Genomic DNA, 25,521 nt, shown 5'->3' with positions numbered 1-25,521 from the left:
GAGTGTAGTATCCAAATCCAATTTTTGCTGACTAGCAAGGACCTTAACCCAAAAGTTTGCCGTATCTCACCACTTTGAGGGGAATTTGTCACTTAATGATGACATTGAATGTTTATAAAGAGTAAAGAGATTAAGGAATCTAAGTTAGCTGTTAATCATTTTTGATGGCTGAAAATCTGTATGTATTGTTTCATATTCAGTTGTACATTATTTATATTATTCAAACAGATACAGAAAGTTAAAGGAGCAGTTGACCAACTGAATACACAGAGGCAGGAACTGAAAAACCCAAATATGACATTGAAACAGAAACTGGTAAGTTAGACACTTCTGTCTGTCTGTCACTGTGATTGAGCATTTCTTCATATATAGTGCCAAAGGTACATTTTTTTCCATTTTTGCATCATTAAAACACATTTGAGCCGTGCCATGAGAAAACCAACATAGTGGCTTTGCGACCAGCATGGATCCAGACCAGCCTGCGCATCCGCGCAGTCTGGTCAGGATCCATGCTGTTTGCTCACGGTTTCTCTTATTCCAATAGGTATTGATAGCGAACAGCATGGATCCTGACCAGACTGCGCGGATGCGCAGGCTGGTCTGGATCCATGCTGGTCGCAAACCCACTATTTTGGTTTTCTCTTGGCGCGGCTCATTTCGTTAGCATGTCTCTGGAAATGATGAATCTCCATTCATCATTTTGAAAACTTAATTTGATTGATAGATTAATTGTCGAATTAAGCTTGGTTAGAGGGAAGAACATGTTAAAAGGCGACCCTGCCAATAAAATCTTTCATACTGTAAAATCAGATAGTTTTGCTATTTTAAGAAGCCTGCCTGCTTAGCTTAGTAGGGAGAGCACAGATCTACAGAGACCGGGGTTCAGGAGTTCGACTTACGGTGCGTCAATATAGTGATAAATGAATCGCTCCTGCAAATGTCTTTAATGGTACAGGATAGCTGGAACAAAATTGTAACTTCTACCTTTTTTTTGAAGTTTGGCATCTTTAGTAACCATCAATTGGTTTTCAGCAACTTGATGTGTGTGTTTAATGGTCACCTGTTAGAGACATAGCTAGATGTTTTAAAAAACCAAACATTGCCAAAACTAGCATTTTAATGGACATCTTGTATTAAACTATTTTATTGGTATACGATATTTCTTTTCATCGGCCTAAAATGACGAATGATTTTTTTTTGTTGATATCAATTCTGTAGCCATCTTAAAATTGCAAAATTACTGTTGAGTGTCGTACAAGATGAACCGGTGCACAGTGTGCAGCTTTTTGTGGTTTAATATGTTAATTCTTATTTAAAATATGCTTCAGTTTTACTATTTTTGTTTCAATTTTATTATCTTTAGTTTGTGGTTCTTAACCACAAAAGTTACTTATTAAATGACAGATACTGGTTCATTTTTCATTTGAAAGAACTTAAAGATAAAACAGAAGCAGTTTGTCTTTCCTAAAAGTGACCTTGACAGTTGACACATTCCTAGAAACCTGTAATTTATACACATTTGACACAATGTTTCGCTGCTTTCCTAGAAACCTGTAATTTATACACTCTTATTCACTTTTAAAGATAAAACAGAAGCTGTTTTTCAATTTCCTGAAAGTGACCTTGACACAAATATTTCCCAGCAACCTGTAATTTATACACATTTATTCAAGCTTGGAGTTTATATGAACCTTCTGCACTATTTTAAGGTTAAGTTAGGTACTGTTTAACCTATAATTGTCAAACTCAGATGAGCACAAGTATCCTGTAATACCATTAAAATTTCATGCTGTGATGTGATTTATTACAGATATCATTCATTGATGACTGCAGACGGGAGAAAAATTTGGGGTAATGTCTCTACACATCTATTATTATGTCAACCACTAGGTATTGATTGATACACATATCCTTAACCTTTAGCCCACTAAATCTTTAGCTCACTTGTCACATAGTGACAAGGTGAGCTTTTTTGATCACCAGTCTGTGCGTCCGTCCGTCAACAATTTCTTGTCTGCACGATAGTGGTTTCATTTATGATTTTATTTTAACCAAACTTGCACACAACTTGTATCACCATAAGATCTCGGTTCCTTTCTTGAACTGGCCAGATCCCATTATGGGTTCCAGAGTTATGGCCCCTGAAAGGGCCAAAATTAACTATTTTGACCTTGTCTGCACAATAGCAGCTTTATTTATGATTTGATTTTTACCAAACTGGCACACAACTTGTATCACCATAATATCTTGGTTCCTTTCTTGAACTGGCGTGATTCCATTATGGGTTCCAGAGTTATGGCCCTTTATGCAAATAACTATTTTTTAGCTCATCTGATTTTTTGAAAAAAAATGATGAGTTATTGTCATCACTTGAGCGGTTGTCGGCGTCGGCGTCGGCGTCGGCGTCTGCGTCGGCGTTGCCTGGTTAAGTTTTATGTTTAGGTCAGCTTTTCTCCTAAACTATCAAAGCTATTGCTTTGAAACTTGGAATACTTGTTTACCATCATAAGCTGACCCTGTATAGCAAGAAACATAACTCCATCTTGCTTTTTGCAAGATTTATGGCCCCTTTTGTACTTAGAAAATATCAGATTTCTTGGTTAAGTTTTATGTTTAGGTCAACTTTTCTCCTAAACTATCAAAGCTTTTGCTTTGAAACTTGGAATACTTGTTCACCATCATAAGCAGACCCTGTACATCAAGAAACATAACTCCATCCTGCTTTTTGCAAGAATTATTGCCCCTTTTGGACTTAGAAAATCAGTTTTCTTGGTTAAGTTTTATGTTTAGGTCAGCTTTTATCCTAAACTATCAAAGCTATTTCTTTAAAACTTGCAACACTTGTTCACCCTCATAAGCTGACCCTGTACAGCAAGAAACATAACTCCATCCTGCTTTTTGCAAGATTTATGGCCCCTTTTGGACTTAGGAAATATCAGATTTCTTGGTTAAGGTTTATGTTTAGGTCAACTTTTTCTCTTAAACTATCAAAGCTATTGCTTTAAAACTTGCAACTCTTGTTCACCATCATAAGCTGACCCTGTACAGCAAGCAACATAATTCCATCCTGCTTTTTGCAATAATTATTGCCCCTTTTGGACTTAGAAAAATCATTTTCTTGGTTGAATATTATGTTTAAGTCAACTTTTCTCATAAACTATCAAAGCTATTGCTTTAAAACTTGCAACAGTTTTTCACCATCATAAGTGGACACTGTACATCAAGAAACATAACTCTATCCTGCTTTTTGCAAGAGTGATGGCCCTTTTTAGACTTAGAAAATCATGGGTAGGACAATATTTCTATTATACAAAAAAAATCAGATGAGCGTCAGCACCCGCAAGGCGGTGCTCTTGTTTAATAATTGTTGTCTGCCCTTGTCCCTGATTACATTCACTTTTGTGCAGCTTGTTAGGCTTTGCGTGAGCTTTGTATTTGTTCTACCTAATTATGGAGATACCTTCTTTGAAAAACTTCTCAAGACTGTATTATGTTACAAGTTAAAAATTGAAATATTACATTCCTTTTCATCCCCACACACGCCTCCTGGGGGCTGCATATAGTAATTACAATGATCAGTTTTGCAAGGAGGTTTTGTCTTTGAAAGATTTCTCAAGACTGTAATATGTTACAAATTAAAAATTGAAATTACAGATATGCAGGCTGATCATGACCTACATTGGTCGCAAAAAGCAGATTCAAAAGCTAAGAGTTAAACAACACTATGATTATAAATATTTCTATCAGTCTGACCTAGCTTGATAAATGATAGATTGATCTTAACCATATAGATAAATCTTTTAGATAAAGCCATGTGGCTTCGCAAGAGGAATAGGTTTTTGGATAGACAGGTCAGGGATGTTCACATACCATATAAATAAAATTAATGTACAAAATTACAGCAATATTATTCAGCATTTGAAGTTGTGCATTTAGCCGAACCAGAGTTATGGCCCTTGACTTAGACAAAAACATGCATAGAAGGGCATAGAAGTTTGTGTTGCACATGTCTTAAAACTTTTTTTATGCCCCGAAGGTGGGTATATTAAATCGCACTGTCCGTGCGTCTGTGTGTCCGTATTCTTGTCCGGGCTGTAACTCTTCCATCCATGAAGGGATTTTGAAATAACTTGGCATAAATGTTCACCATAATGAGACGAAGTGTCATGCGCAAGACCCAGACCCCTGGCTCCAAGGTCAAGGTCACAGAGGTCAAAGGTTAACATGGTCTGTTTCGTGTCCGGTCCATAACTCTGCCATCCATGAAGGGATTTTGAAAGAACTTGGCATAAATGTTTACCATAATGAGACGACGTGTCATGCGCAAGACCCAGACCTCTAGCTCCAAGGTCAAGGTCACACAAGTCAAAGGTTAACAGGGTGTGTTTTGTGTCCGGTCCATAACTCTGCCATTCATTAAGGCATTTTGAAATTACTTTGCGTAAATGTTCACCATAATGAGACAACTTGTCATGAGCAAGACCCAGACCCCTAGCTCCAAGGTTAAGGTCATACTTAGAGGTCAAAGGTAAACATGATCTGTTTCTTGTCTGGTCCATAACTCTGCCATTGATGAAGGGATTTTGAAATTACTTGGCAAAAATGTTCCCTATAATGAGATGAGGTGTCGTATGCAAGACCCAGACCCCCAGCTCCAAGGTTAAGGTCACACTTAGAAGTCAAAGGTGTTTCTTGTCTGGTGTATAACTTTGCCATTTATCAAGGGATTTGAAAATAATTTGACACAAATGTTAACCATATTGAGAAGATGTGTCACACTATGACCGAGGCCTCTTAGATCAAGGTCACAAAATGATATGTGATTTTTTGCGAATACAACTGTGGTATTCTTGGGCCTACTTCGGGGGCATTTGTCACCAATAGTGACAGCTCTTGTTTTTTACCTAGGGTGATGAAACATAATAGAAATTTTATTCAGCATGTTTTTGGGGGATTTCGCTCTACATGGCCAGAGTTATGGCCCTTGACTTGGTCAAAAATATGCATCAAGGACATTAAAGTTAGTGTCCCATCTCAAAATGTACTTCACCAACAGTCATAAAATTTAAGAGGATTAATATATAGCATGTGAGGTTATGCACTTGATGTTCTCTGGGGTTTTACTCAGCTAGGCCAGAGTTATGGGCCTTCACTTAGTGAAAATACACTTAAAGTGCTTTAAAGTTTGTGTTGTATATATCTTATTAAATATTTCATCATGAAATCATGTTCAGTGAATGGAGTCATGAAACCATGTTCAGTGACAAGAAGAAATTTCTAATTTTTTTTTTTCAAAAAGACCCTTAAAATGATGTATATCTAACGTAAGTACAGAAAAATCCACAGTAAAAATAAAAATTGAAAAGGTGTTTGCTTTTTTAATGGTCGTAAGCTGTTCCCTTCTTTTATCTGTACAACGTTATGTGGAATAATGATTTGAGAATGTGCTCTTGATAAACTTCATCTTTAGCAACAAGCTTCGTTGTCTATTGATAACTCCTGCTTAAAGCGGTAACAGACACATGGTATTTAACTTGAAGAAAAAATAAGGGTTGTCTGTTGACAGTTGGCAGTTTTTAACATTTTTGATGTATTTCTTTCCTGTACTTTCAGCTCAGGGGGACACGTATCATTATTTAGCGGTAAGTAATCTTTCATAATAATAGTGTCTTTTGACTTCGAACATATTTGCATTGTAAAGTGATTTTTGTCTGCTAAATTAAGCAATATATGAACTATATATTTGGCTGTGTCCTCTAAGACGGACATTGTTATCTGTATACTGGATATTGCCCTCTAATATGGATGTTGCCCTTGTTTTTGTACCTTGGCTTTGTTCTCTTTGCTGGACACTTTTATATTAGATGTTGTCCTCTATATTGTACAGTACTTTGTTTATTAATATGGATATTATTCTTTAGGATAGAAGTTACCCTTTGTATTGCACATATGTCTGAAATATTGGACAATTTTCTTTTTCTTTTTCTGTCTTTTGTTTTCTATATTGAACTTTGTCTGCTATATTTGATGTGGATATTTTATTAGCTGACCTTAGCAGAAAGTCTTCATGGTGAGCTATTTTGGAGCACCCTATGCATGGTGTGTCGTCAACATTTTGGCTGCTAACACTCTAGAGGTCACAATTTAGCTTACTGAAACTTGGTCAGAACAATAACCTCAATAAAGTCTCGGATGTAATAGTTTTAGTATGTGTGAGAGTGTGTTACCAGGATATATCAGAGCTAGGGGTACATCGAGGGTATTTTTCTCTGCACATAGCGTCGAGGCCGGTAGGCCGAGACAGATATGTGCAGAGAAAATACCGAGATGTACCCCTAGCTCTGATATATCCTTGTAACGCATGAACATTACATATTATAACTGTTTTATTGCATAGTTTTATCATTAAAATTTATATATTATTTTCATTTAAATTTGTTTATTATTATTTTTACTCTTGATTCCCTTTCTGCGCCTCGCTGACTGAAACACTAAAACTTCTGTTTTAGAAAATGTGTTCCCGGGATAAAAGTATCCAACAGATTTCTGCATTGGTTTTAAATCTTTGCATTTCATTGGCCAAACATATTGTAAAACTTGTTGTTTTGTTTGTAAAAAAAAAACAAATTGAAAAATCTCAGAATTTCATATATTTCATGTATTTCTGAATTTGGCGAGAACTATCGAGTTCTTGAAATATTCTAGTTTATTTATTCTTTTACTTTATAAATGTAGGTGTTTGTGATAATTCTTTCTCTGTGAACTGTAAATTGGAGCTAAAATCATCTTTTCTTTGAAAGGAAAAAATTATACTCCCTCGAGAGGACCTCAATAGAGAAAAAGTGTTGCGATATATATCGGAACATTTTTACTGTGCTGATATATATCGCAACAGTTTTTTTCTAATGAAACTCTATAGAGATTTCTGTGTTGATACATATCGTAACAGTTTTGTAAAATATCAGCACAGATTTTGTAGTATTAATGTGTGTTACTATGTTTAACATACTGCAAAGATCAAAGGAAAACTGCCACACTATGCCATAAGAGTTTGTTAATGGGTGATCTGGGGTCAAAAACTAGGTCACTAGGTCAATTGATAGGAAAGTTTAGAGGCCACATTTTCTACTTAATTTTTATGAGACTTTGTCAGAATATTTCTCTCAATGAAATCTAGGACAAGCTTAAAAACTGGAATACCTTAAATAAAAAAACTAGGTCACTAGGTCAAATCATAGAAAAAACCTTGTTAACACTTGAGGCCACACTATCTGCCTCATCTTTATGAAACTTTTCAGAATGTTTTTCTCTATGAAATGTAGGACAAGTTAAAAACTGGTTACCTGGAATCAAAATCTATGTCACTAGGTCAGATCATAGGAAAAATTTGTTAACATTGTAGAGACAACTTTTTCAAGTTGATCATCATAAATCTGTGCCGAAATGTTTGTCTGTATGGAATCTTGGTCAGATTTAAAAAGAAGGGTGCCAGAGATCAAAAACTATGTCACTAGGTCAAATTTGGAAAACCTTGGTTAATGATATACCTGATTTACATAAGCATGGTCAAATTGTTTGTCTCTGTGAAATAAACATGCCTGCTTAGCTCAATAGGGAGAGTGCAGATCTATGGATCAAGGGGTAGTGAGTTCGCTTTCTAGGGCAAGGCACATTATGTTCTCCATGACAATTTGATAAAAGCCATTGTGTCTAAAATCTTTCATCCTCCACCTCTGATTTATGTGGGGAAGTTGGCATTAACTTGCGGAGAACAGGTTAGTACTGGTACAGGATCCAACTATATCTGTACCTTCTGTATTCAACTACTCTGCCACTTACAGTTTCCATTCAATTCAATTGGACTTTGGTGTCCATCATCATCATCATGAAGTAGACATGCATGTATAGCTGGAACATTTGTGTCAGGCATTTTTAGCTTACATGTCACAAAGTGACAAGGTGAGCTTTTGTGATCACGCAGTGTCTGTCGTCCGTCCTTCCGTAAACTTTTGCTTGTGACCACACTAGAGGTCACCTTTTTAGCTCACCTGAGCAATGCTCAGGTGAGTTTTTCTGATCGCTCAATGTCCGGCGTCCGTCGTCTGTCATCTGTCTGTCAACATTTAGCTTGTGTATGCGATAGAGGCTGTATTTTTCAACTGATCTTCATGAAACTTGGTCAGAATGATTACCTTGAAGAAATCTAGGCCGGGTTTGAAAATGGGTCATCTGGGGTGAAAAACTAGGTCACTAGGTCAAATCAAAGAAAAACCTTGTGTATGCGATAGAGGCTGTATTTTTCAACTGATCTTCATGAATATTGGTCAGAATGATAACCTTGATGAAATCTAGGCTGAGTTCGAAAAGGGGTCATCTGGGGTCAAAAACTAGGTCACTAGGTCAAATCTAAGAAAAACCTTGTGTATGCAATAGAGGCTGTATTTTTCAACTGATCTTCATAAATATTGATCAGAATGATTACCTTGATGAAATCTAGGCCAAATTTAAAAGGGGTCAGCTGGGGTCAAAAACCAGGTCACTAAGTCAAATCAAGGAAAAACCTTGTGTATGCGATAGAGGCTGTATTTTTCAATTAATCTTCATGAATTTTGGTCAGGTTGATTGCCTTGATGAAATCTAGGTCAAGTTCGAATATGGGTCATCTGGGATCAAAAAGTAGGTCACTAGGTCAAATCAAAGGAAAAGCTTGTATATTCCATAGAGGCTGTATTTTTCAATAGATCTTCCTTAAATTAAGTCAAAATGATAACTTTAATGAAATCTAGACCGAGTTCGAAAAGGGGTCATCTGGGGTCAAAAACTAGGTCACTAGGTCAAATCAAAGAAAAACCTTGTGTATGCGATAGAGGCTGTATTTTTCAACTGATATTCATGAAATTTGGTCAGAATGATTATCTTGATAAAATCTAGGCCAAGTTCGAAAATGGGTCATCTGGGGTCAAAAACTAGGTCACTTGGTCAAATCAAGGAAAAAACTTGTGTGTGCGATAGAGGCTGTATTTTTCATTTGATCTTCATGAATATTGGTCAGAATTATTGCTTTGATGAAATCTAGGCCGAGTTCGAAAATGGGTTATTTTGGGTCAAAAACTAGGTCACTAGGTCAAATCAAGGAAAAAACTTGTTGTTATAGAGCTTTTTTCAATTATATGAATATTGGTCAAATATTGTTTTGAAAATTCAATGGGTAAAAAATAGTCACTAGGTGTTCTATACGACTCAAGAGACCACATTTTTAGTCCATCTTAATGAAAATTGACCAAAATATTTGTTTTCATGAAATCACTAGGTTAAACATGTTACACTGTTATAGTGTTTCTCAGGTGAGCGACCTAGGGCCATCTTGGCCCTCTTGTTTATGGGATCTTTATGGAAGCTGGTCAGAATGTTCATCTTGATGATATCTAGGTCAAGTTCCAAACTGGGTCACGTGCCTTCAAAAACTAGGTCAATAGGTCAAATAATAGGAAAACCTTGTGACCTCTCTAGAGGCCATACTTTTCATGGATCTTCATGAAAGTTAGTCAGAATATTCACCTTGATGATATCTAGGTCAAGTTCAAAATTGGGTCACATGCTATCAAAAACTAGGTCAGTAGGTCAAATAATAACAAAACATTGTGACCTCTCTAGAGGCCATACTTTTCATGGGATCTGTATGAAAGTTGGTATGATTGTTCATCTTGATGATATTTAGATCAAATTTGAAACTGGGTCAACTGCGATCAACAACTAGGTCAGAAGATCTAAAAATAGAAAAACCTTGTGACCTCTCTAGAGGCCATACTTTTGAATGGATCAAGATTAAAATTGGTCAGAATGTTCACCTTGATGATATCTAGGTCAGGTTCGAAACTGGTTCATGTGCCTTCAAAAACTAGGTCAGTAGATCAAATATTAAAAAAACGTTGTGACCTCTCTAGAGGCCATATTTTTCATGGGATCTGTATGAAAGTTGGTCTGCATGTTCATCTTGATGTTATCTAGGTCGAGATTGAAACTGGGTCAACTGCGGTCAAAAACTAGGTCAGTATGTCTAAAAATAGAAAAACCTCTCAAGAGGCCACATTTTTCAAGTATCTTCATGAAAATTGGTCTGAATGTTCACCTGGACGATATCTAGGTAAATTTCGAAACTGGGTCATGTTCGGTCAAAAACTAGGTCAGTAGGTATAAAAATAGAAAAACCATGTGACCTCTCTAGATGTCATATTTTTCATGAGATCTTCATGAAAATTGGTGAGTATGTTCGCCTTAATGATATCTAGGTCAAGTTCAAAACTGGGTCACGTGCCTTCAAAAACTAGGTCATTAGGTCAAATAATAGAAAAACCTTGTGACCTCTCTAGAGGCCATATTTTTCATGGATCTTCATGAAAATTGGTCAGAATTTTTATCTTGATAATATCTAGGTCAAGTCCAAAACTGGGTCACATAAGCTCAAAAACTAGGTGACTATGTCAAATAATAGAAAAAAAACGGCATCATACTCAGTTCAAAACTGAGTCGTGGGGACAGGTGAGCGATTCAGGACCATCTTGATCCTCTTGTTTTGTATAGTTTGCCCCATTTTTGACTTTATATTTTTTCCGTAAAACATATTCAGTGGTCATGTGTCCTTGAATGTTGACATCTTTCTGGTTTGAAGCAAGTTGACTCTAATCAAGGGTACATGAAAAAGGTAATGGAAAATTCAAAGTACTGACATAGGGAATATTTAGTCACATGGTGTTTTGTTCTAAAAACAAATTTTGTATCCGTAAAGTTAAATTGTTTTTTAGAATTTGAAAGAGAGGACATTTTCTATTAAAAAACATAAATAAGCATCGTCTGTATTAGAAATGTGAAGAAAAGAAGTGGCAGTTTGTATGAACTACTATCTTTTAGATGTAATGTCATACATTGGCATCTCTCTGCATAGAAAGATTCTGAGCAATGGGTTTTGAGGGTTTATTCTGCAGTTGAACAGTTTTGAGGGGACTTGGCTTTTTAGGGGTTCACTTTAGAGAGGCTCCACTGTACAACTTAAAATATCTTATCTTGCCTTAACTTACCTTATCTTGCCTTAACTTACTGTATAGCCCTACCAAGTTCCTGATTTGTTTTGTTTACATTTTCAGAATCAAACTCTGGAGGAGATATATTTGGTAGCGGCAGCAGTGGAGGACTATTTGGCACAAGTACTGCTGGTGCCGAGCCAAGTTCTGGGCTGTTTAGTCAGCCTCCTTCATTTGGTCAGACTGGAAACCAGTCCCTTTTTGGCCAAACTGAGACACAGTCTGCTTTTGGACAGAGTGGTACACAGTCTGCTTTTGGACAGACTGGTGCTCAGTCTTTATTTGGACAGAGTGGGTCCCAGTCTGCATTTGGTCAGACTGGTTCTCAGCAGTCTGGTTTTGAACAGACTGGTTCATTATTTGGACAAGGTGCTTTTGCTCAAAGTTCACAGTCTGGAAGTACATTTGGACAAAGTAGTTTTGGACAGTCACAGACTGGACAGGGTAGTTTATTTGGTCAGTCTGCATCTGGTACTTTTGGTCAAGACCAGACACAGACTCCAAAACCAACTTTATTTGGTAAACCAGCAGCAGGCAGCTCACCATTCAGTACACCACAAACATCAGCTGGTACATCTGGGAGCTTATTTCAAACTTCAACCCCTTTTGGACAATCAAGTGCACCTGCAAGGAATTTGTTTGGTCATTCAGTGACAGTTGTCCCCCCTGAATCCCAATCAGGAGCCTCTTCAGCAGCAGAGAATAAACCAGTCCAGGCAACTGCATCAGGGGAGACAAATTCAGTTTATACTTCCATAGACAAATTGACTCCTGAAGAATTAGAACAGTTCAGAGCACCAACATTTACACTTGGTTTTATACCAACCAGACCACCGCCTAGAGAATTATGTGTCTGATAGTTCATAAAGAGATCTTGAGAATTTATTCTTGTGTGGATATGCATATGTATATGCTTTCATTATATATGAGGCATGTGTAATGTCAAGAGTATTGCTGTTTTGAAGTATAATTAGGGCTAATATACTTCCGTTGCTTTAAAGTTTCACTATAATTATCTTCTTAAGTACTGCCCCTATTACCATCAAACCTCGCATAAGGGATGGTCTTCGTGAGGGCCAAAACTTTGATAGTTCAGGGTCGGGTATCTTAAAGGACAAAGATACGATATTGAATAATGCTGGTTAAAAGTTTCATGCCGAGTTTCTTTCACTGTATCTTTTTAACTGTTGTCCCTATAATCATCAGATCTCACATAAGGCTCGATCTTATTAAGGGGTAGACATGTTTTGGTTTCGGATCTGGTATCTCAAAGGTGAAGGGCACTGGGATCAGATTCTGTAATAGTATTGAGAAAGGTTTTATGGCTCACTTTTCAATTTGACTTACATAATATTTCCTAGTGCTGGTATCCCTTTTAACCCCATTTCTAACCCTTATCCACACTTCCTCTACACCCACACAAAGAAAACATTATAACATTCCTCATACTACTGGACAGCTCATATTGTTTCTCAGATTTTCAAATACCCACTGTCTACACATACACCCATCCCCTCAAATTTTAAGTCCCTCCCCCGCCCCCACCCACTACTGTTACCATAGAAAATCAACAACTGGGAGATGTTTTGAGGCATTTAAGAAACAATGGAAGATAATTCATTTAGCAATTTTTGGAAGTTGGTGCTTTTGTAGAACTTTCTGTGTTACAGTTATTCAACACACTGAAATAAGTTTACTTACTTTTGGTTTAAAAAGAATATGTAAGATTAAATTGATAACAGCATGACATACAAATGGTGTATTTGTAACAAAGGGGAGTAACTCTGACTATCAATATCAAGAAGTGTCTAGTTTTGTGCTTTGAAATATATTGTTTAGTGTTTACAAGCACAAGATATATGAGAATGCCTGTCTCTGAGCATGCAGAAATTGAGGTGAAATGTTAAATCTTTGAAGGTCAGTTAACTTCAAACAAAAGTGACTTGAAGTAGTTGGCATTGATTGAAAACTATGAGTGGTATATAGACCAAAAATATGAACACTATTTAGGTATTGAGATTATATTGTTATGTGGAAGTTATGACGGGTAGAAATAGGTCCGTCCAAGTTAATTTCAAGTACAATGTATAGGTAAAATTTTGATCACTGGAATCTTGGAAGAGATGCTGTTAGAAATGTAAGAGCAGTATGGCAATGCCTCGGTGCAAAACTAGCCAACGTAATAAAACAGCAAGTAGCAATATTTTCACACTGAGCCCTTAATGAAAAATAAAAGAGAGGTTTTTTAAGTTCTGTTCATTTTTAGCTCAGCTGTCACAAAGTGACAAGGTGAGCTTTTGTGATCGCGCGGCGTCCGTCGTCCGTCCGTGCGTAAACCTTTCCTTGTGACATCTCTAGAGGTCACAGTTTTCATGGGATCTTTATGAAAATGGGTCAGAATGTTCATCTTGGTAAATTCTAGGTCAAGTTCGAAACTGGGTCACGTGCGGCCAAAAAGTAGGTCAGTAGGTCCAAAAATAGAAAAACCTTGTGATCACTCTGGAGGCCATAATTTTCAATGGATCTTCATGAAAATTGGTCAGAATGTTCATCTTGATGATTTCTAGGTCAAGTTCGAAACTGGGTAATGTGCGGCCAATAACTAGGTCAGTAGGTCTAAAAATAGAAAAACCTTGTGACCACTCTAGAGGCCATAGTTTTCAATGGATCTTCATGAAAGTTGGTCTGAATATTCATCTTGATGATATCTAGGTCAAGTTCGAAACTGGGTCATGTGCGGTCAAAAACTAGGTCAGTAGGTCTAAAAATAGAAAAACCTTGTGACCTCTCTAGAGACCATATATTTCTTGAGATCTTCATGAAAATTGGTCAGAATGTTCACCTTGATGATATCTAGGTCAAGTTCGAAACTGGGTCACGTGCCTTCAAAAACTAGGTCAGTAGGTCAAATAATAGAAAAACCTTGTGACCTCTCTAGAGGCCATATTTTTCATGGGATCTGTATGAAAGTGTGTCTGAATGTTCATCTTGGTGATGTCTAGGTCAAGTTCGAAAGTGGGTCACGTGCTATCAAAAACTAGGTTAGTAGGTCAAATAATAGAAAAACCTTGTGACCTCTCTAAAGGCCATATTTTTCATGGGATCTGTATGAAAGTTGGTCTGAATGTTCATCTTGATGATATCTAGGTCAGGTTCGAAACAGGGCCATGTGCGGTCAAAAACTAGTTCAGTAGGTCTAAAAATAGAAAAACCTTGTGATCTCTCTAGAAGCCATACTTAAGAATGGATCTCCATAAAAATTGGTCAGAATGTTCATCTTGATGATATCTAGGTCAAGTTCGAAAGTGGGTCACGTGCCATCAAAAAGTAGGTCAAATAATGAAAAAACATTGTGACCTCTCTAGAGGCCATATTTTTCATGGGATCTGTATGAAAGTTGGTCTGAATGTTTATCTTGATGATATATAGGTCAAGTTTGAAACTGGGTCAACTGCGATCAAAAACTAGGTCAGTAGGTCTTGAAATAGAAAAACTTTGTGACCTCTCTAGAGGCCATACCCTTGAATGGATCTTCATGAAAATTGGTCAGAATGTTCACCTTGATGATATCTAGGTCAAATTTGAAACTGGGTCATGTGCCTTAAAAAACTAGGTCAGTAGGTCAAATAATAAAAAAACCTTGTGACCTCTCTAGAGGCCATACTTTTCATGGGATCTGTATGAAAGTTGGTCTGAATGTTCATCTTGATGATATCTAGGTCAGTTTTGAAACTGTCAAATGCGGTCAAAAGCTAGGTCAGTAGGTCTAAAATTATTAAAATCTTTTGACCTCTCTAGAGGCCATATTTTTCAATGGATCTTCATGAAAATTGAACTGGGTCACGTGCGGTCAAAAAATAGGCCAGTAGTAAAATTCAAAACAGGGTCACATACCTTCGAAAACTAGGTCAATAGGTCAAATAATAGAAAAACCTTGTGACCTCTCTAGAGACCATATTTTTCAATGGATCTTCATGAAAATTGGTCAGAATTTTTATCTTGAATAATATCTAGGTCAAGTTCAAAACTGGGTCACATGAGCTCAAAACTAGGTCACTATGTCATATAATAGAAAAAAATGACGTCATACTCAGAACTGGGTCATGTGGGAAGAGGTGAGCGATTCAGGACCGTCATGGTCCTCTTGTTAGTTAGACTATTCAAAGAAAAGGTAGAGCTATTGGACTCATCCATGTGTAGGAGTTGGATTGAAACTTAACACATTTATTTGCTGTGATAAACTGAATTACAGTGCACAGGTTTTATAACTCTATTTTGCTTTTTTACAAAATTATGCCCCTTTTTCAACTTCTATGTTCATTCAGTTGACAAGGCTGTTGAATAGTTGAGCGTTGCTGTCCAATGACAGCTCTTGTCTTTTGAACATTTAATACATTCACATCAGTTCTTATGTTAGTTAAGAAGATACAGTGAAATTGAGAAACTTGTCATAAACAGCAGCTGGTTTAACCAGTACTGTTACATTCTTTACCAATTTTCATTCATCCGTTCTATTAATTTTTTCTTCCATTCTGTATTGAGTGTGTCAGTGTCCTGTCATTCTGTATCAGTGTCATCAACAATGCTGTCATATAGTACTTGTAACATTGTGGCACGGCACCAAAATGTCGGATAGACACTAAATGTTAGTAAGCAGACAATAATGAGGGTTTCTATAGTTTATTGCTGATCTGTACAAAGTGGCAAAGATAATACAAGTAAGTGACACCAAGGCCGTCATACGTAAACGTTACAATACAATACTAAGGCGCGTTAAATGTGACGCCATCGGAATGGCGCGCAAAACAATGTTACATGTACTATATGACAAATGTATAAGGAACATGTACAAACATTGCATTTGTTGTTATTAACCCTAAGCCTGCTAAATTTCCTAAATGGACTGGACCATCATTCAATTTGGGCAATACCATTTATTTTTTGAAGGGGTGTTCACTGAAAATTTACTGACTGAATAGCGAACATGATCAGACTGCACAGATGTGCAGGCTGATCTTGGTCTGCACTGGTCGCATAGGCAGAATCACTTGCCGCCAGCAGGCTAAGGGTTAATTACAAATGAAACAGCAAATTCACAAACTATGCATTTCTCCATTTTTATGATGTATGTATAAATGAGACTGAATACCATCATGAATGTTAATTTGTTGCACAATGTGTACAATATATTACCTCAGATAATTAAATATATCGTATGTCAAAATATAGTTGATGTAATATTAACAAAAACCTTCAGTCAAAATTGAGTCATGCATACTAATTATTTGTGAATGATTTCATTAACCTATTAATAGTTAAATAGTCGAGTGACTTTTGGCAATTTTCATACTGGGCAAGAATAATCCATGTAACAGGTATTTTCTGACCTGACATAATATGCAGAATATTAACCTTTATACTGCTATATTTCTAAAATGGACTGGTCCATCATTCAGTTTGGGCAGCACCACTTATTATTCAAAGGGGTGTTCAGTGAAAGCAGAATCATTGGGTTGCTGTACATGCCCATGCTGCCACAGTTCACGTCCACACTTCTGTACATGTCAAGTAACAGTTTGGTTTGTTATGCTTGATTTTATCAGTTTCTTTGGATTTAAGAAATAATGTATAGAAAAACGGTGTTTTAACGTTATTAATACACGGAAAGAGGTTATATGTCCGCGGACGAGGGCGTAGCCCGAGTGAATTATTCTGGTGACATATAACCGATTTTGAGTGTATTAATTTAGGTTAAACACGATTTTGCTATACATTATTTCGATTCTAATAAACAGTAGATAAAATATAGTAGCGCTCTTTCTTGGTCGCAACAAGAACATTGACGTCAACGCACGTTAACATGACTTCATTTTAGCGTAACAGAAACTGGTATATTAGAATTTCTGATACAATGTAATGTTTAGAGTACACCTGTCACAGAGTATTCATTTAAGAAAATATTGGTTTGAATAGTTTGTGCAATCATACTGAAAAAGTTGAGAAAATAGATGTGTACCCTGAGGTCTTCTTATTTTACTGTTACAGGAAAATATAATAATAATATCATGCATAATGGGAATTTTGATGCAGTTTCCCATTGAAAAATTTCTTTTTTCAAAAGGTTGCTTATTTAGTAACAGTCCAAAGATTTTTATCTCTTTCTATTTTTTTGCTAACCTGAACTTTGCTCAGGGTGAGCTATTAGTATAGGTGGATCGTCCATCGTCTTGCGTCCTGCGTCAACATTTTTACTTAAACATCTTCTCCTCTGAGACTACTGGTCAGAACAACGCCAATCTTGGTCAGTAGCATCCTGGCATAGACCGCTATCAAGTTTGTTCAAATGGTTTACCTTGGCCCCTTTTAGGGGCCGCTAGAGTTAAAAATAGAAAAACCTTTAAAGAACTTCTCATGAACTGCTTGACGAATCTTCATCAAATTTGGTCTGTAGCATCATTATAGGAGAGATCATGTTTGTATACAAATCCGTTGTATATTCTATTTTTAGAACTGATAAGACAGTGATCGAGTGGGCCATGTTTTTTGTAAACAGTGATGTTTTTCTAACGGCCTAAACTTTCTTAAAACACAAATTATATCAATAATTTTTTGATCAGTGGAAAGGTTATAAAACAAGAAATTTATTAATCACTTATTTTTATTTTGAAATAAAATGGATTAATTATGAAAGCTTAACTTACAGTATTTTTCTAAAAGTTTTAAACATCACTATGCCACTATTAAAATTATATGTCATTTAAAACAGTTAGTCGTTTGAAAAAGATATTTAAATAAGAAAGTATGAAAATTGTAAGTATTTCAAAACTTTCTGAATTTTGAAAATCCATAAATGAGTGAAAAAGTTATTAAAATTTAAAAATTCTTATCCCATACACAAACGATGTAAAATCATTTGTTTTGCCCACCACCAGATAAACAGATGTTAATGCGTGACGCCACGGCGATCTCTCCTATAAGGTCCTCTCTCATTTTTGTTCACGTGGAGGCACTTGGCCCTTAAAAGGGGTTGCTACAGCTAAAATTAGAATGCTAGAATCTGGATATTCATCAAACTTTGTCTGTAGCATCATTTTAAAGTTCTCTCCAAAGATTGTTCAAATGTGGGCACTTGACCCATTTTTGGGGCCCTTGAGATAAAAATAGAAATACCATTAAAAGACTTCTTCTCAGGAACCCATTGATGGATCTCCATCAAACTTGGTCTGTTGCATCATTATAAGGTCCTCTCCCAAATTTCTTCAAAGACCAAGAAAATAAATAGCCAGTAATGGTGCAGACCTTTCTATGCAAAATAATCAACAACTGGCTTTGAAAAGAAGTAGGCCAAAGCTTTTGTGTGTGTGTGGGGTGGGGGGGGGGGGGCGCGGGGAGGGGGAGGAGAAAGTCCCAAATCCCTTCTAATGTGGGCATGTCTAGAAATGTCTCAAGAATTGAGGCCGAAAAATGATACAGTCTGATAGATTCTAAATGCATTGAGTTGACACATACAACCTATTTAGCTTGTGTAGGACAGATGAATGGTTGATAATTGCTATGTTCATGTATGAATTTGGCATTGCTGATGTGCCCCTCACAATAAGGAGAAATCTAGTGTTAACCATTACTCTGCAAATTTTTTTAAATGGACTGGTCCATCATTTAATTTGGGCAGTATCACTTATAATTCAAGTGGATGTTCACTGAAAATTTACTGACTGAATAGCGAACAGTGCAGATCATGATCAGCTTGCATGGACGTGCAGGCTGATCTTGGTCTGCACTGGTTGCAAAGACAAAATCACTTGCCACCAGCAGGCTAAAGGTTAAAGTATCATTTTCGGGTTTTAACTTCTCTTTATAACAATACTGTTTACCGGATTCTTTTTATCACAACTGCAATTAAATTGTCAAAAGAGTAAAGAAAGCTTGGGCCACGGAAATACGTGATGTTCGGTATCTATGCTTATTTATGGACTTAAGTTTCTGTCAAAAAAATGTGGTGCTCTAATAATTCTGCATGTTTTGGAAAGTTCTCACTTACGCTAATGACAGTATGCAAGCAGGTTTATTGATGATTTGTTTGGCTTGCACACATTTGCCATTTTACTAAAAATAGAAACAAGTTTGATTTTCTAGATAATTTTTTGGTGCTGGCTTACGGAAGGTCGGTGGTTCTACCCAGGTGCCCGCTCGTGACGAAATTGTGCACGGAGGGGCACCTGGGGTCTTCCTCCACCATTAAAGCTGGAAAGTCGCCATATGACCTAAAATTGTGTCGGTGCGACGTTAAACCCAACAAAATAAAAATAAAATAATTTTTTTGGTTTCATCTGCAAAAGGCAATTTTTCTAAAAATAGAAACAAGCTGAATTACATCTTTAATTGCCTGGCAACATAATGGTGAAAGGTGAAAAATTCTTTCATTTTAGGAAGCCATCCAGCTTATTGGTATGGAAGGTCAGTGGTTCAACCAAGGTGCCTGCACATGATGAAATGATGTCCAGAGGGGCGCCTTGTGTATTAATGCACTATTAAAAGCTGGAAAATTGCCATAATTTATTTTCTGTAATTGTGTCAATGTGACCATACACCTTCCTTCCACGAGAATAAAGTTAAAAGTATCTCTCTGGCAAAGTTTCCATTTCAACATCCTGCAAAGAAACAAAGTTAAAGTATCTCGGTGGCAAAGTTTCCATTTCAAGGTACTGCAAAGAAACAAAGTTAAAGTATCTCGGTGCCAAAGTGTCCATTTCAACGTTCATCTTTAAAATAAGTTCATTAGTCTGATGTAAAGGGTAGTGAGAATTAGGTTAAACATTTTCGTAGGTAATAGTTATACCAAAGCCTAAGTAACATAAATAAATTACTGTCTTGTATGCCAGACATATTGTTAATGATTTATGCATCTTAAGGTGAATATACTGGGGGTGGGGGGGCGCAAGGCTTTAATTGATCATTTATCTGCCAGTTTCATTACCCAGTAAGTTATGAAAAGGTGAAGATATCATTGTCTCTTATGAATTTTGAATTTGAAGATTGAAGAGGAGTTCGAGGTGTTTAAAGTGCAGATAACGTTCATGAGGGATTGATGATCAGGTTTTATGCCTTTGTACTTGATACTGAAAATGTAAAGCATAAATTCTTATTTCCCTATTTTGTATTATATTGTCTTCAATAATTGAATTTTAATATGTACTTTATGACTTTCTGGGGCCAATCGGGCTTTGTTTCATATATTTAAGTTGGTTTTCTTCACAAATGAAGAGCCAGATGTTTAATTTTGATAACAGTGAAAATTAATAGTCAAAATTTATAAGCAAAATAATAACAACAAGAGGGCCATGAAGGCCCTGTATCGCTCACCTGACCTATTGACCTAAAATCATCAAGATTAACATTCTGACCAAGTTTCATTAAGATATGGTCATAAATGTGGCCTCTTAAGTGTTAACTAGCAATTCCTTTGATTTGACACCGTGACCTAGTTTTTGACCCGACATGACCAAGATTCGAACCTGACCTAAAGATCATCAAGTTTAACATTCTGACTAAGTTTCATGAAGATACAGTCATAAATGTGGCCACTAGAGTGTTAACAAGCTTTTCCTTTGATTTGACCTAGTGACCTAGTTTTTGATCCTACATGACCCAGATTCAAACTGGACCTTAAGATCATCAATATGAACATTCTGACAAAGTTTCATGAAGATACAGTCATAAATGCGGCCTCTACAGTGTTAACAAGCTTTTCCTTTGATTTGACCTGGTGACCTAGTTTTTGACCCCAGATGATCCAATATCACACTCGTCCAAGACTTTATTAAGGATAACACTCTGATCAAGTTTCATTAAGATTGGGCCAAAATTGTGACCTCTAGAGTGTTAACAAGTTTTTCCTTTGATCTGGTGACCTAGTTTTTGACCCCAGATAACCCAATATCGAACTCGTCCAAGATTTTATTTAGGGTAACATTCTGACCAAGTTTCATCAAGATTGGGCCAAAATTGTGACCTCTAGAGTGTTAACAAGCTTTTCCTTTGATTTGACCTGGTGACCTAGTTTCTGACCCCAGATGACCCAATATTGAACTCGTCCAAGATTTTATTGAAGGTAACATTCTGACCAAGTTTCATTAAGATTGGGCCAAAAATGTGACCTCTAGAGTGTTAACAGTCAAATTGTTGACGACGACGGTCCCGACGGACACGGCTATCACAAAAGCTCACCTTTGAGCACTTCGTGCCCAGGTGAGCAAAGAATACATCAAAATTTGGTGAGGATATTGCTAATACCTGACTTAAACTTTATATATTTGATAACAAGACTGGATACATAAGTTTGTTATTCCTAGTCAGTCATCAGAGCCCCTACCCCTACCCACCCACACACTTACACACACATTGTAATTATGTCTCATATTGTTTTTGTCCTATCCATCTGTCACACTTCATTTCCGATCAAGAACTGGAGAATTATTTTGGCCTAGAACCTTTAAACTTGATAGGGTGATAGGGCTTATGGAGTAGATGAACCCTATTGTTTTTTGGGGTCATTCCATGAATGGTCGAGTTCACACAGGCCTGAACAATGAAAACCATTTCCAATCAATAACTTTAGAACCACTTAAACCAGAATGATGAAACTTCATAGTATGATTGGACATGCAGAGTAGAAAACCCTTATTGATTTTGGGGTCACTCCATCAAAGATCAAGGTCACAGGGGCCAGAATCCATCATACTTTGTTTTTTGGGTCATTCCATCAAAGGTCAAGGTCACAGGGACCTGAACATGGAAAACTGTTTGCGATCAATAACTTGAGAACCATTTGAGCCAGAATGTTGAAACTTCATAGGATGATTGGACATGCAGAGCAGATGACCCCTGTTGATTTTAGGGTCACTCCACTAACGGTCAAGGTCACAGGGGCCTGAACATGGAAAACCTTCAAACTTAATAGGTTGATTAGACTTACAGGGTAGATGACCCTATTGTTTTGGGGGTTACTAAATCAAATGTCAAGGTCACAGGGGCCTGAACATGGAAAACTGTTTCCGAACAATAAATTGAGAACCATTTGACCCAGATTGTTGAAACTTCATTGGATGATTGAATATACAGAGTAGATGACCCCTAATGATTTTGGGGTCACTTGATCACAGGTCACAGGAGCCAGAACATGGAAAACTGTTTCCTATCAAATACTTGAGAACCATTTGACCCAGAATGTTGAAACTTCATTGGATGATTGAATATACAGAGTAGATGACCCCTAATGATTTTAGGGTCACTTGATCAAAAGTCACAGGGGCCAGAAGATTGAAAACTGTTTCCAATCCATAACTTGAGAACCATTTAACCCAGAACATTGAAACTTCATGAGATGATTGGACATGCCATATAGATGATCCCTATTGCATTTTAGTCACTAAGCCAACCATCAGTGTCTCTTTGATTTTCTGTCCCCTATTGACTTCTTGACTATTACTACTATGCTTTGGGGGAGACAAGTGTGCTTTTCTACAAAAGAAACTTCTAGTTACCTCCGTTTTTGGTTTAATAAATGTCCCATTTTAAATGCATTTACCAATACATTGACGATTTCGATATTATAGGATAAATCCCATTTTCCGGTATTAGCCACCAATAAATACCCATTTCCGAAAAGTAATTTGAGTGAAAAACAGCTGAGATTTTCTTTGTTATTGAGGTGATAGAATTAAAAATTTGTCTTAAGTGATAGTTGGAAATTTGCATTTTTACATGACGAGCACGTTTAAGCAATAACTTATCCAAACACTACCAACTACTATAAAATCTTTATTATTCGAAGGGAATTTTGTTTTTTCATCAATAGATAGAAGTAAATCCAAAGGAAAGCATAAAATTTGTTCATTTTGTCTATTAAATTGAAATTTACTACTTCCTGTCCCCGCATGAGATAGGTATTTGATCGAAACATTAATATTTTATGCCAACGAAAATTAATTATTTTAGAATTTGTTACCACAATAACCTTGCCAAACTAGAAGTTTGCTTACCAGTGTAACAGTCCAGTTTTTCTCCCAGTCAGATTTTTCCAAAACTCATCCCCAGTTGCTTGTAGGTAGAGCACTAAACTATAAAGTGAGGGATTGCTAGCTTACCTATTCACCCTTATCCTCAGTTGCTTGTTGGTAGAGCACACAACTATAAATTGAGAGATTACTAGTTTACCTATTCATCTCTCATCCTCAGTTGCTTGTTGGTAGAGCACAGAACTAAAATTTACAGGTTGCTAGCTTACCTATTCGCCTCATCCTGAGTTGCTAGTTGGTTGAGCACTAAAATATAAATTGAGAGACTGCTAGCTTACCTATTCACCTCTCATCCTCAGTTGCTTATAGGTAGAGCACTAAACTATAAATTGAGAGATTGATAGCTTACCTTTTCACCTCTCATCCTCAGTTGCTTATAGGTAGAGCACTAAACTATAAATTGAGAGACTGCTAGCTTACGTATTCACCCCTCATTCTCAGTTGCTTATAGGTAGAGCACTAAACTATAAATTGAGAGATTGCTAGCTTACCTATTCACCTCTCATCCTCAGTTGCTTATAGGTAGAGCACTAAGCTATAAATTGAGAGACTGCTAGCTTACCTATTCACCTCTCATCCTCAGTTGTTTGTAGTTAGAGCACTAAGCTATAAATTGAGAGATTGATAGCTTACCTATTCACCTCCCATCCTCAGTTGCTTGTAGGTAGAGTACTAAACTATAAATGAGAGATTGCTAGCTTACCTATTCGCCTCTCATCCTCAGTTGTTTGTAGGTAGAGCACTAAACTATAAATTGAGAGACTGCTAGCTTTTCTACTCGCCTCTCATCCTCAGTTGCTTGTAGGTAGAGCACTAAACTATAAATTGAGAGACTGCTAGCTTATCTACTCACCTCTCATCCTCAGTTGCTTGTAGGTAGAGCACTAAACTATAAATTGAGAGGCTGCTAGCTTATCTACTCACCTCTCATCCTCAGTTGCTTGTAGGTAGAACACTAAACTATAAATTGAGAGATTGCTAGCTTATCTACTCACCTCTCATCCTCAGTTGCTTGTTGATAGAGCACTAAACTATAAATTGAGAGATTGCTAGCTTATCTATTCACCTCTCATCCTCAGTTGCTTATAGGTAGAGCAATAAACTATAAATTGAGACACTGCTAGCTTACCTATTCACCTCTCATCCTCAGTTGCTTATAGGTAGAGCACTAAGCTATAAATTGAGACACTGCTAGCTTACCTATTCAACTCTCATCCTCAGTTGCTTGTAGGTAGAGCACTAAGCTATAAATTGAGACACTGCTAGCTTACCTATTCAACTCTCATCCTCAGTTGTTTGTAGGTAGAGCACTTAACTGTAAATTGAGAGATTGATAGCTTACCTATTCGCCTCTCATCCTCAGTTGTTTGTAGGTAGAGCACTAAACTATAAATTGAGAGATTGATAGCTTACCTATTCGCCTCTCATCCTCAGTTGCTTGTAGGTAGAGCACTAAACTATAAATTGAGAGATTGCTAGCTTACCTACTCGCCTCTCATCCTCAGTTGCTTGTAGGTAGAGCACTAAACTATAAATTGAGAGATTGCTAGCTTACCTACTCACCTCTCATCCTCAGTTGCTTGTAGGTAGAGCACTTAACTATAAATTGAGAGGCTGCTAGCTTATCTACTCACCTCTCATCCTCAGTTGCTTGTAGGTAGAGCACTAAACTATAAATTGAGAGACTGCTAGCTTATCTACTCACCTCTCATCCTCAGTTGCTTGTAGGTAGAGCACTAAACTATAAATTGAGAGACTGCTAGCTTATCTACTCACCTCTCATCCTCAGTTGCTTGTAGGTAGAGCACTAAACTATAATTGAGAGACTGCTAGCTTATCTACACACCTCTCATCCTCAGTTGCTTGTAGGTAGAGCACTAAACTATAAATTGAGAGACTGCTAGCTTATCTACTCACCTCTCATCCTCAGTTGCTTGTAGGTAGAGCACTAAACTATAAATTGAGAGACTGCTAGCTTATCTACTCACCTCTAATCCTCAGTTGCTTGTAGGTAGAGCACTAAACTATAAATTGAGAGACTGCTAGCTTATCTACTCACCTCTCATCCTCATTTGCTTGTAGGTAGAGCACTAAACTATGAATTGAGAGACTGCTATCTTATCTACTTGCCTCTCATTCTCAGTTGCTCTTAGGTAGAGGACTAAACTATAAATTGAGAGACTGCTAGCTTATCTACTCGCCTATCATCCTCAGTTGCTTGTAGGTAGAGCACTAAACTATAAATTGAGAGATTGCTAGCTTATCTACTCACCTCTCATCCTCAGATGCTTGTTAATAGGGCACTAAACTATAAATTGAGAGATTGCTAGCTTATCTACTCACCTCTCGACCTCAGTTGCTTGTTG

At 36.9% G+C, this 25,521-nt stretch overlaps 1 protein-coding gene across 1 annotated transcript in view; it reads left to right on the top strand.

The window, feature by feature from the left end:
• The window catches only part of LOC123547121 (nucleoporin NUP42-like), a 55,903-nt gene extending 39,597 nt beyond the window's left edge, over positions 1 to 16,306 (top strand). The window contains exons 5-8 of the mRNA XM_045333958.2: positions 229 to 315; positions 1,811 to 1,851; positions 5,614 to 5,642; positions 11,142 to 16,306. Coding sequence (XP_045189893.2) covers positions 229 to 315; positions 1,811 to 1,851; positions 5,614 to 5,642; positions 11,142 to 11,935 — 951 coding nt within the window. The 3' untranslated portion in view covers positions 11,936 to 16,306. The remainder of the gene's footprint in view (positions 1 to 228; positions 316 to 1,810; positions 1,852 to 5,613; positions 5,643 to 11,141) is intronic.
• Positions 16,307 to 25,521: the final 9,215 nt, after the last annotated feature.

The sequence above is a fragment of the Mercenaria mercenaria genome, chromosome 9 (genome assembly GCF_021730395.1).
Source record: "Mercenaria mercenaria strain notata chromosome 9, MADL_Memer_1, whole genome shotgun sequence".
Lineage (NCBI taxonomy): Eukaryota > Metazoa > Mollusca > Bivalvia > Venerida > Veneridae > Mercenaria > Mercenaria mercenaria.
The sequence above is the reverse complement of the archived record's forward strand: the minus strand, read 5'-3'. Positions and strand labels throughout refer to the sequence as shown.